This window comes from Mastigoproctus giganteus, chromosome 11 (genome assembly GCF_048544385.1).
Source record: "Mastigoproctus giganteus isolate SK-2022 chromosome 11, ASM4854438v1, whole genome shotgun sequence".
Lineage (NCBI taxonomy): Eukaryota > Metazoa > Arthropoda > Arachnida > Uropygi > Thelyphonidae > Mastigoproctus > Mastigoproctus giganteus.
In genome coordinates this window covers 24,279,676-24,293,352 of record NC_143585.1, presented here as the reverse complement: position 1 = coordinate 24,293,352, position 13,677 = coordinate 24,279,676, and the positions used below count along the sequence as shown (strand labels likewise).

Here is a 13,677-nt window from a genome sequence, read left to right as displayed (position 1 = left end):
AAAAAATTTTAGTGTTGCATGTATGGTCTGGATATTGCAATGTGCTTGTCATTATCCACATATGCTATGCAAGTCAAAAGTTTCTGGACTGCCTGCATGGAGTGCTAACCACATGTAGTATAGCAGTGTGCCATTAGATTAGATAACACTGAACAAATTCATTGTGAGTTAGTGTGGTACATTTTGCGTCAATAGGAAGTTGAGCTTTTGTACTGTCGGTGTTTAAGTTTGTTTCTGTTTAGTGTATCTTTCAATTTTTGTAGCTGAGTAAGAGGGCAAACATTAAGGAACAGTGGATTTGCATCATTTTGTCAAACTTTGGAAAACAGCTTCAGTGACTTGGTTATGTTTAAACAAATGTTTGGTGATGATGCTGTTGGTAGAACAAACTTTTCAATGGTTTTTGCATTTCCTAGGTTGCCAAACTTCAGATGAGTATTTTGAGCACTCGAGTCATCCATCAAGTTGGAGTGAAGAAAATCTTGAAAAAGTGCATCAAGTCATCCATGAGGACAGACACAGTCTAATGATATTTGTGACAGTCTAGGCCTATTGTATGGTACATACCAATTCATTTTAACTGAAAGTTTAAACCCTTAGCCATTATTATGAGAGACTGACACTAATTATGAAAGACAAGACTGAGTTTTAGAAGGATTGAAATCAACTAAGTTGTCTTTGCTCCACTGGAGAATTACCTGGAGATGGGAATTTAAGGAATTGGTAATGTATATTCGAGAAGTTGAAGCTGATTGAGCAGGGCACGGTTTCGCATCTTCTGTGTGGTTGACATAGTTTAAACAGAAGCACAGCATTCATCCAATTGTCATTCAAGGTGATAAACTGAATGATGCACCGGCCACCTAAGAATTCACCAGTGAGTTTCAAAAATTTAGTGAAACCAATGAACTTGTGCCGGAGCAAATTTACAATGCCAATGAAACAGGACTGTACTGGAAATGCCTTCCATCAAAAACTGTCTTATGAAACTGAGTTAAAAGCTCCAGGACATAAAATGCAAAAGCAAAGATTGACAGTTCTTTGCTGCTGGGTCTCATTCGTTGACATTCTGCGTAATTGGAACAGCAAAAATTCCACAGCTTTCTCAAGTATTTCAATTTCAAATTGACCTGTTGATTATTACAATAATAAGTTAGCCTGAATAGACGGGGAGATATTTTCCAGTTGGTTTAGAACTAAATTTGTCCCATCAGTGCAACATCTGTTAGCATCATTGAGCCCACAGAAAGCTGTCCTGCTATTAGACAGTGCACAAAGTCATCCTAATGAGGAAATTCTAAAATCACACAATGGAAATATTTTCGTCAGATATTTACCTCCCAATGTGACATCTTTAATACAACCTATGGATCATCCAACAAATGAAAGCAATTTATCATGGAAATTTCTCTCAAATTAGCAGAAGAAAATGATTGTGATTTATTGACATTTTGGGAAAACCTGACTGTGTTGGATGCGATTTACAAAGTTTCAGCAGCATCAATAAAAAGCATAACCTTAAAGAAGTCTTGGTGAAAAATTTTACCAGGAAACGAAGGATTCCTAGTATTTGAAGAAAACGCAAAGGTCTGGTACCAGAAATGTTACAAAATTTGCAACAAATTGGGTGGATGCAGGGACGTCAATGAGCAATCAATTCATGATTGGCTTAATTCTGACAAAGATTTAGCTGGCCATGAGTACTAAATGATGAAATTTTGCATCATGTAACGACTACTACACCACCACTAAATAATGATGGTGAACCTGAAGAAGAGTTGATATTGTCACAAAAAATTAGCCACAGTGTTGCTTTTAACCATGCAGAAGCAATCTTGACTACCAGGAGCAGCAAGATGATAGTGTTCTGTCAAGAAAAATGGTTTTAAGAAATATTCAAAGCACTGTTCGTCAAAGTTGCAAAAAGAAAAAAACAATATTCTATACTTTTGTATTCTAAGTGAATTGATTTTCACTTCTCTCTCCTATTTTTCATAAAATTAAAATATAGACTTATGTTTAAAACAAAACATGTTTTAAAGATATTAAAAAGTTTTGTTTTATTTTTTAAAAACAAAACTTTTTAAAAAATATTGTGAAAATTACTGTGCATCCCTGTCAGCAGCCTTTGGTGGCCGACACAAGCATACATGATTACCTATAGGTATGTTTTTATTTATTCGTTTTTTTTATACTCTGTATTTTTTTTGTAATAGTTACTTGAAATTTTGACGTTATCCATGTGGTCCTGAGGTTGTTAGGAATAAGTTTTAATACAAATGTTTGTATATCTTGTTATCTTAACAAACATGTTAAGATAACAAGATATGGCCAAGAAAGTATTGCTCAGGACACTTTTCAAAATTAGCTTCATGGCAAATTTTATATGGACCAGATATCATAGGTTAAAATGCTTCAGCATAAGCCAGAATTTTTACCTCATGTATAAAAGGCAACACTAAGTGAAATCATTGGATTTTAGGCACATCAATGACTTAAGCTATATTGTGCCATTGTATGTTGTTGGATTTCATTGCACATTGTGGGATTGATTTTAGACACATTGGCGACTTAGGCTGTATTGTGCCAATATATATTTACAAATGAGTTTGAGCTGATTTACATGTTCTGTTGGGGGTGAACCCTTCTCCTTCCTCCTGAGTCAGCCACTCTTCAGGATCCAAATGAGTGGCAAAACTACTGTACTGTTATGAAGAATACAGGAATATGAAAGGTATTTGGCTTTTACCACTTTCATGACAGTCTTATTAGTGGTTATTTTAATAAACTAACAGAAAAGTCTGCAAGCCACATAGGTTGCAGTTGAACTCTGTTATAATAAGCATGGATATGACATGCTGTAGTGAGCAAATAAGTGCTACAAATAAATACTGTAATTGCAGGAGGATTTTCAGTGCAGTGGTTGAAGAAAAATTAAAATTTTTCTTGTTACCTGTGTTTTGATTTTGATCTTGGAGAGACTTTCTGCTCTTACTAGAGAAAAAGTGCTGCATTCTCACCACTCGAGCTTGGGCTTACGTTTGGCTTGAGACAAACACCATCATAGTAATATAGTATAGTAATAGTATTTTCCATAGAGTGCAAAGAAGCCACAGTGCTTCTGTTGCACTGGCAAAAAAAAAAAAAAAAAAAAAAAAACACCAACCAAGTAGATATGAAAGGGAACTGCAAACTTAGTCATTCATGATTTTGCGTAAGCTTGCTAATATATTTTTAAATTGTAATGCATCACCCAAATAGGTGAATCCTTTATACATTTAAAAATCCAAGACAGTGCCAAGAAAGCTGTTTCAAAGCTTATTGGCTTCTCAGATCACATGCCAGCTGGTGAGAAGCCAGTGCATTTCAAAACAGCTGTCTTGGCATTGTTTCAAATTTCTGCATTTATAGCATATTCACACTATTCAAGCGTTAGTGTACAATTTAAAAAGATATTAGCAATGAAGGCAGAAGTGTGGGTTTGATTGTCTTTGTCTCGAGTTGAACATGAGCCCAAGCCTTAGTGATAACACAGCACTTGGTCTCCGTTGAGAACAGCAAGTCTCTTCAGGATCAAAATCAAACGTCAGTAATGCATGTGAATTTGGGTCTTAAATAAGAGTTTGTCAAACCAGTATTTTAATACCAAAATTTCACATTTGTAACAAGTAAGGTAATTGCAAGCCTTGTGGAAACAGCAAAAAAAATTAAAGGACCTTAAATTGATACAAAATTTTAAGAGTAGGAACTGGTAACTACTAAACTAAGATGAAATTTAATACGTTGACATTTCAAGAATCATAATATGGATTCTCATGACCAAAATGACTGAAAGTACAAAAATTTCTATAAAGTACTGCTTTGATAAGCTATGGCTGAATTAGTTACTGGTGTGTGCATATAGCTAGATATCACTAGATTTCAGACCTGAAATTCTGAATCCATTTCGAAAAGTCCAGCATTCTAGTTTATTTATAGGCAGTTGGAGCTGTCTTAGTGACTGGGATAGTATTTGACAGACCCACACATTTATTCTTGTTTGTCCATTAGTCATTTTATACAGGATGTTGTTTGTAATAATCCTTATACCTCCCCTTTCCTCTTCTTGCTACCATGCCAGTAAGTTGTCAGTGGACTGCAGTTCAGGAAATATACCACTGAGTTGTTTGCTGAAATTTCTGTGTTAGATTTTAAATAATGCCATTCTTTGAAGGCTTTGCCATTACTTTATTACATTTTAGCAGTATAAAAATTAAATATCTGTGTTGTTGCACATACTAAAATAATTTATATAGACTGCGTGGAATAACTTTGCTAATGGTATGTGTAAATACTGAATTGAAGGATACTGATTTTTTCTTTAAGTACTTTAGTGTTTGAACAGTATCACCAACAGTATTAATACATTTTTTTTTTTTTTTTTTCTGTAGTGTCTTTTTTCTATATACAGTGATAGTTTTTCTCTCCCGCTCAGTGACAAATTATGTTATGAATTATATAGGGTTTTGCAATTTGAGGTACAAGGAATTGGGACAACAGAGCACATGATGTTATGGATATGGGATGGGATTTTTACACAGTGACAGAAGGCAGTTTTATTGCAAGAGTAGTATTAGAGGAGCAGTGCAAGATTTTTTTTTTTTTTTTTATCTGGTGTGTTTATTTAGGAATGTTACTTTGCATCAAAATAATATTTACACTGCTGAGAAACATTCAGTAATAAAGGTCTAAACAGACCTGTACCACATAAGACTGAACAGCATTTGTCTTTGCTTCGCAGTATTCTTCATACAGTTGTACCAAGTACACTAAGAAAATGGTACAACACATTGAAAAATGTGTTCATCGATGATACAAAATGCAGTTCAATTCAATTATTTATCTCTTGCAGGTCTGTCTAGATCTTTATTGCTGACTGTCTCTTGACACTGAAAATGATTTGGATGCAAAATTAAATAATGAAAATAATAAAATTATGTATTTGCTTTAATAACATGTATTGCAAACTGGATTGTAATATAGTTATGGAAGGACTAACTTAGGGAAATATAGTAATAATCTTAAACTGTGTTGCATTTAATTGGATAACTTTATGGAATAAAAAAAATGCATTTTTATCTTTTTTATTATTGATATAGATTATGGTTTTTAATAACATGTTGGTTCTCTGTAAAACATTCGTTGCTTAGTAAAATGTTTTTGTTCTTAAAAATAAGCATTTTGAAAAATGCAAAAACTGATATGATTGGCAGTATTATGTTTTATGTGAAAATTAAAATTAAATGTATGTTTATTGTTCATTTCACTAGATAATGAAAATATGTTTAGAATATTTGTGTTACGATCCTAACTATAACTATGATGATGGAGATGACAGCATGGATTTAGATGGCTGTGAAGATGAAGATGGGTAAGATTTTTTATATGTATACAGTAAACTCCTATTATAACTCTTGCTATCCCACTTTTAATGTTTTCTTCTGGCCTAACGGTCAATCATATGAATTGCTATGCACTTTAAAACAATTTCTGAATTGCTTTTTTAAAGTCTCAACAGTGTTAGCATTTCCAAAGCCAGGGAAAGATTCTGCATTGTTAAATAATTATGGAACAATCTCACTTCCTAGTTGCTTAGACAGAATTCTAGAAAGGTTGATAAATCAGATGGATTTTAAAAAAAAATCCAAATGTACAAAATGTACTTGTAGAGCAACAATATTTGGCCATGTTACCTTTAGATGTTGAGAAAGCTTTCAATACCATGTGGCAAAATAGCATTCAAGAGTTGCAGAATCTAGGCCTAAGAGGATACTTACGGCAACTATTTCAAAACTTTTCCGATTTATTACTAATCTTCATTATCCTCCATCACATTCAGGAATAGAATGTACCACAAGGGTCCATTCCCATTGCAGCATCATTAACCATTGGAATAAATAACATGACAGGAGACATCCTAACTACAGTAGAAGCATACACGTATGTGGATGAACTGACTATTTCCTGTCGCTCACAGAGCATGAATACCATATAAAGACAGCTCCAACTGCCTATAAATAAACTAGAATGCTGGACTTTTCGAAATGGATTCAGAATTCCAGGTCTGAAATCTAGTGATATCTAGTGTTAAACTTTCATTTTGTTTTTGAGGTGAAATATCAGATTAGTAGAGCATAAGGGAGTTTTATGCAGTTAACCAAAAAGGAAAGGAACATGTAACATGTCTCTGAACCACATGCCTATAGAAACCGAATCCTCTGGTCATTTTCTGCTACATCTTCAGGTGCAGACAGAAATTCGCTACTTCATTTGTATAAAGCACTATTCAGGTTGTCGTTGGATTATAGGTTCCAGTATGTGCCTTGGCCAGGAAAAGCATTTTGCAACTTCTTAACACTATTTACCACAGTGCTCTTTGGACAGTCCTCAACCTTTAACTTCCCGAGTTAAATTGGATTGTTGAATGCCACCACGATCACCAAATCTGATGGTGCCTCCGTGGGCAGGAGCAGCAGTGCATAGCACACGCTTCTTGAGTAGACTGGGGTTCGAGCCCGTGACCACCAAATACGGAGGATGTGGAAAGGTCAGGGAATGACCACTGCATACCCCAGGAGCAATATGGCCTTAGTTGCTAATGCTCCTTAAAAAAAAAAAAAACCCAAAAATAACAACCAAATCTGATGCCACTCTGTTTCTTCCTCTGAGGGCTTATTCAGTCTCTTTGTATCACAATCATCCAAAAACAATTTTAGAATTACAGCAGAAAATCATGTTGAATTTACAAAGATAAGTGAAGATACATTATTGAGGATTCAGGCATTAAGTCCTTAGATTTAAGTTTTTACATTTACTTCCAGTGTGATTATTGGGACACCTTATATATATAATATTATTTATTGCCAGCCAAACATGATTGGTGCAGCATCTTGGTTAGGACAAACTAGAGGGGATGATATAATTATAACAACAACATATAAAATGAACACTTGGAATTCTAAAAGACAAAATAAAAATAAGTAAGTTTATTTGCTGGTGATCAGGGACACAAAATATCAAATAGCTTTGTATTGTCAGCAAGTAGTAACACGTTATTTCAGTGTGTAAATATGAAGCTGATCACACTACATTAAATGTAACCTTCCTATTTGAATGTCTTTTGAGAAAATATTCAACTGACTTGATAAGTTACAAAGAGTGGATTTTGAGATGAAAGATCAGATTAGTAAAGCATAAGGGAGTTTTATGCCGTTAACCAAAAAGAGGTAAGTTTGGAATCTGGATGTACACCTAAAATTTAATGTGATTTATGGGGTGGGGGAATAGATTCAAACTTACAGGAAAGAGGAGGTTGTGCAAGATGTAAATAGGTCTTTGAGCAGTTTATGCATAGGTACATGTTCCTTCTGGTCCCAGCTGATCTGATAATGTCTCTTTGGGTTAACATACCAAAAGATTCAATATAACCCAGGAAGGCATCATGACTGAACATCAGTATGTATTTTGAAAAGAAAAAAAAAAAAAAAACATTCCACTGTCGACTCTTACTGTCTATACACAAATGGGGGCTGATAATGACAGAAAAGGGAAGAATGTAGCCAAGAACAATAAGGCTGAAGGTGCTCTTTCTTGAGGCAGGCATAAGCTTATGTTTTGAATGCAAGTTGTGGATTTGATAGATAATATCAGCATGATCACAAATTAACTGTTGCACCAGGTTTAACAGGAATCCTGAGATGTTGATAGGTCTGAAGTAGAAATATCAAAGGATTTCCAGCACTTGAATTGAAGGCAGCAGTGATACCAAGGGTGAAATGGTGAAAAGTCTCCTTTTCTATCATATTGCATAAATGAAAGAAATGAATCTAAGACTTATTTCGGTTAAACACATTGGTCTGCCATAGTGAATATTGTTAGCCTAGTTGCAAATATTTGCTTGGAAACTGGTTCCAAGAAGACTTTTGTCTAACAGTTTTAGTAGGGGAAGAAGCAAATTGAGATGGGCCTTTGAAGTCTTAGCTCTTGTGAGCTTGCACTTTTAGGGACAGGAGTTGCCTGTAGTGTTTCTGGTCATGAGGGTTAGAGATTTGCTGGGACATGATCTTTAGATAGCAATTTAGATACCATCTGATTCTGATGGTTAATTTCTCTTTTGCTCCAAATAAATTACTGATTTAACTGGCTCTCTGCTTTACTTATTTTATTATTCTTTTGTCTATGCCATGTCTAATATGTATATAAAATCAGTCTTCAATCTTCATTGAAGACTGATTTTATATACAAAAAAATTACTAACTTATTTCAATTTTTGGTTAAAATATACTTGCTAATTTTTAAACCAAATTGTCTACAACCTTTATATCTAATTTACAACCCCTGTATCTACTTTTATTCATATATTCTTGATCTTGAAAAACTACTGTTTTAAAAACACAGTACTATTCACATACAGTAATGATCCAATTTGTGCATTTTCCATTCTAAACTTAAGTTACATTCTTTTAGTAAATAGGCCATGAAAATTATAAAAAGTAGTTGCAATATGGTATAGCCCTGCCTTGCTCCAAATTTAACTTTAAACCATGTTTGATGCTGCTTTCATTCCTCACCACAGCTAATTTTGCTAACTATTGTTAATTTGCTAACTTGCTATTCAAAATTTTCATTTCTTCTTAAAAAATTATCCTTGATGCCATATTTTTCTAAAATTTTGAAACAGATTTCTAGGTACCTTTTTTATATATTTTTTTTTCAAGATCAACAGATCCAAACTAGATTCTTGTTATGTTCCTATGATATTTCTATATTTTGTATTATCACAGATATTTGACCTTATCATCCGTTGTTTGGCCTAAAACCTGACTATTCTTCCCCAAGATTATATTTACCAATACCCTCTTCTCCAATAAACTTGCATATATTTTACCTGTACACCAAGGAGTGAAATTCCTGTGCATATTATTCACATTCAGCTGTATTTTTATTTTTACATATTAGTACAATTAGTCCATGAAAATTATATCAGTACCTCTTGATAATCTGATATAAACACCATGACACTATTTTCTCTCTCTCTCTAGCTTACAGCAGTTCATGTCTTATTTCATGTGTGCCTGCTGCATTTTCATACTTGATACATTCCGTGACCTTTTCTACCTCATTAATAGATACAGTATGCTGAACCCCCACCCCTAATCTCAATTTTTTGCTCCTTCATTGATGTCTTCAGTTCCTTTATTTAGATCATCAAAGTAAAAGATAATATTTTTAGCTATTTATTTTTTGTGAATAGACTTAGTTTATATTAAAGTTAAATATAAGCTTGTTCTTTTTTTCTAATAATATCTAAATCTCTAGGGAAAGTGAAGATGAATATAGTGATGATGATGACATGAGTTGGAAAGTAAGAAGAGCATCTGCAAAATGTTTAGAAGCAGTTATTGCAACCAGACATGAAATGCTTATAGAATTTTATAAAACAATTTCACCCTCACTTATATCTAGATTCAAAGGTAAGTCAGTTTATTAAAGAAAGTTCATCAATTTACACATGTACTTCAGTGTGCAGAGTTGTTTGCTATTATATAGTCAAATTGTGTTTTGCCTCCATTCTTTTTTGTAAGTCTCCTCAGATGGTTTAGGAATCCTTAAAATTATGAATATCTGCTTGTTACCTGAAGGGCAGCATTTATTTCTTGACCCTTAATAAATTAATCAGCTCTTGCCAATTTATTTAGTCAAGAACTTCCCAATGACTGGAAAGTTTCCTGTTGATAAGAATCCACCAAAAGGAAACCTTCTAATTGGTCAACTTTTCATTGTGTATTTTATAGTACCATATGAACAGCCAACTTGTAAAGCTGAAGAGTTCTTTCATATGACAAATGTTCTTGTTTCTTTTTTATACTCCGGCACGATCACCAAGTCAGTGGAGTTTATAATAAGTCATCGATACAAATGTTAATCATATTTAGCAGTCATGGGCTTGAATCCTGGTCCACTCAAAGAGTACGTACTACTGCACTCATGCTCCTGACCACTCAGCTACATCAGGCATGTATGCCATTACCAAAAACATAATGATAACAATAATAAAATAAAATAGTTTTAATACAAAAATACAATCAGTGGAATATTCACAACTGTGTACAGTTTTTTGGGAAACTGTCATACAACCACCATACTAAAAGTTTTACTATTAAAGTTGTATGTGTGTATTGCAGCACTGAAAGGTATATGACAAAGTAATTAGAGGAACACTGGAAAATCAAATTAAATCATGTTAAGGAGCATTATAATTCAAACAAGCTGATTATTTAAAAAAATAAATAAAACTATAAGTTAATAGGAAATAATACAAATTGCACAACACTGTTGATAAAGCAAAGGTTTATTATCTGATGGTTTTGAATTAATTATGTTTGCACCCTCACTGTAACTTGGGGTATTCAGAGTTGTAAGCTGTCTTTGCATTGTTTACATCAGAAACGCCACATTTCCACTGAGTAACTCACGGCACAATTTCAAGAATTTAATTTAAACTGAGTATTAAGGCATAATAGTTATGCCAAAAACATTACAAGATGATTCTTAATTACATACAATAAGTATAAGGGTTGTGTGTTCTAACTTCTAAAATCCAAACAAAAAAGATTCCATGAGCATATGGTTGCAAACACGTTTCTGGTTAGATATGTATTTGGTTATGTTGTATTACAATAGGATCAAATTAGACAAGTGCAGTAATGCTAGGAGCACACTTATTGTCTTTCAATATATGTTGACTAAATACAGGAACTCCCCGACTTGCGTAATATCCAACTTACGCAAATTCAACATTACGCAAGTTTTTGCCAGCTGGTGCAAACTGAAAAAAATATGGAAGGTATTTTGTATCCCGTATGAATAAATGTTAATACAGAAATAAGAGAAGGAATTAACAGAGGGGTGATATACTTTCTTGCTACAAAGAAATCTGCGATGAAAAGAAAAAAAGCCACCGTCCGGTCATCCTTTAATATGCTCTTTTGTAATTTTGAGCAGCCGACACCCCTTCTAAATCTCCACAGCCCTCAACTTCCGTAGCAGCGTATTTGTCAACTGAAGACGTAGATTCTGGCAATGATGCTCGAGAGGTAAAACTTACTGACATTATGCCTGTCTCCTCTTTTTTTTTTTTTTGTAATTTTATAATTTTGAATTTTTTTTTAAATTGCATGCTTTTGTAATTTTTTCTGCACGTGAGATAAAAAGTTGAATAAATACAATAAATAACTCTATTTACATGTTCGTCGAACATTTCTTTTTGATTCAGTGAATTCAGCGAGCACAGTTGCGATTGCTACACAAGCATGGGGAAATTCCGACTTACATAGAGTTCTGCAGAATGCAACCCTTACGTTAATCGGGGAGTCGCTGTATTTACAAAGGATGTTCAAACTGTTTCCATTTGTTTCAGTATATAGCTGAGCCCTGTGGAACCAGGAATTATTCGTAATCTGCTCAAAACTCTAGGCTGTTTCATATTTTTTTGCAGCCACTTCAGTCAAATTCCAAAGCTCATTCTGCTTGCTGGCTTTGTGCAATTAACCTATGCTCTTTATGTGACAATACAGGTGAAAGCTGTAGGCATGAGATCATACAATTGTGGAAGCCACAAAATTAGTCTGTTTCATCTTATAAATGAATCATACAAACCCTGCTTTGCTTAGCAGGTAAAGTGATCAGGGCTCAATCATTCATAAACCACATGGTTTATGTTCCCAATTGTTCTTCCAGTAGCTGAGATAAATCTTCCATCGAAAATGTAAATAGGAGGACCCTGAGAGTTGAGATGGTAATTTATAAGATCCTGTGAGGAAGTCATCAATTACTCCCACCAGAATGTTCTAAACTTAAAACTGAAAGCATGTTTTCTGCTTTGGATGCACTCTGCTTTCATAAGCCCAAGTGCACGTGTTATTCTGTTGAAAATACCATTCCTTATGAAGTATCCCTCATCAATGATAGGATTCTGCAGAGACAACTTGGACTGGCTGTGTCCTGCCACAACACCCGTTGGGAAAATGCTCTATGAAACTGAGTACCTGCTACTCTAGAGGTTCAACAGGTTGCACATGGTATGAATATAACAACTGTCCTGCTACACCCTCCATACTGTAGACTGAGAAACATTAACAAGAAACCACCCACCTGGTGTCTTCTCATCATGAGGCATGAGAAGATTGTTCCACAGAATGGAGAAATACCCTCTTCAACATTGGCACTTATGGGTCTTCACCATCTACCAGCATTTGCCTGGTTGGACAATTAACCCCATGTCTTCATTCTCCTCTATGCTGAGTGTAGTTCCACACAGTTTGATATGTTACTGTGGGATTACTGCTACCCACATGCAGTACTTTACAGTTGTCAGTGTTAAACTTCAGTTGCCACCTCTCTCACCCCATCTGCTCAATTTCTGTAGATCTAGGTCTTGGTTGCAAGGTGACAAGCAACTGTGAATATAGTTTATAGGGGAAGGTGGTCTGAGTCAAAGCAGATTGGTAGATTTTTGGTAAAATTATCAACTTGGGTATTAAAGGATTCTGTCTAGCTGGGCAGCAGTAATAGGTAAGTAAGTTGCTTTCATAAGAATTAGAAGCAGGCTAGACAAGCAAGTGGTAATGTTGGTGGCAATTGAATCACAGATTAAAGTCACCAAAAATATTACAATATCAGATGGTTTAACAGTGTAAATTTGCCAGGACTGAGTTCATCAAATTGACTGATGGACTCCGGGGAGGGGGGGGGGTGACACAATATGCCACAACAGTAAAGACAGAGGTGCCAAATGTGAATGCAGACAGCTACAGCTTCAAGTTGAGGAATCTGTTACTGCGGGTATTTGTTATAGCATAACATGCTTTACTTTTGAAGTTATATATGACTACAGCAGTTTTGTTATGCAGGTTTTGTGATTGTAAAAGTGTGTTGTTTTTATTTATTTATTTTATTTTATTTTTTTTTTTTGTTAGCAATTTATATTTTTTCATGAAATCTGTTTCACAGAAGTCTTTAGGGCACTGTTCCAGTTATTTTGTATTCAACAACTGTGATGTGGTGGTAAGGGGACCCATGTTTAAATCTGATATTTGTCTTTATAAAAAAAAAAAATGATTAGTTAAATGCATTGTATGTTAAATCAAAAACATCCATTTCTTGGTATAGTTCTTAAATTGTGTTACATTTAAATTCTGTGAAAGTATTTAAGCACCTTTAAAGAGTTATTCATGATTTTCTTTGCTGAAATTGATTAAATAAGCCATTAATTATGAACTTATTTCTGTTTCTACCTCAGAACGAGAAGAAAATGTTAAAGTGGATATTTTTCATGCTTATATGGCCTTATTGAAGCAGACTAGACCTTCTGTTCCTGTCGTAGGGATGGATCCAAATTTAATGGACCATGAAGAAGGGTAATTGATAAACATATTTAACTCTGTCCTGCTTGAGTAGTGTATTTATTTCAGTGTAAGAATGAGTATAGTAGATTGGGTACTGATTAGATGCATTAAGACTGATTAGACCCAGCAAGAAAGTTTTGTTCACATAACCAAGATTTTGCCTAAATGCAACTGCATTAATCTTAGTTCATTTTACTTCAAACTTTTAATTAATTTTGGAAATTATTCATTG

The 13,677-nt window shown here is 34.2% G+C and overlaps 1 protein-coding gene across 1 annotated transcript in view; it reads left to right on the top strand.

The window, feature by feature from the left end:
• The window catches only part of Cand1 (Cullin-associated and neddylation-dissociated 1), a 290,969-nt gene that overhangs the window by 139,347 nt on the left and 137,945 nt on the right, over positions 1-13,677 (top strand). The window contains exons 10-12 of the mRNA XM_090385031.1: positions 5,310-5,410; positions 9,358-9,512; positions 13,340-13,457. Coding sequence (XP_090241157.1) covers positions 5,310-5,410; positions 9,358-9,512; positions 13,340-13,457 — 374 coding nt within the window. The remainder of the gene's footprint in view (positions 1-5,309; positions 5,411-9,357; positions 9,513-13,339; positions 13,458-13,677) is intronic.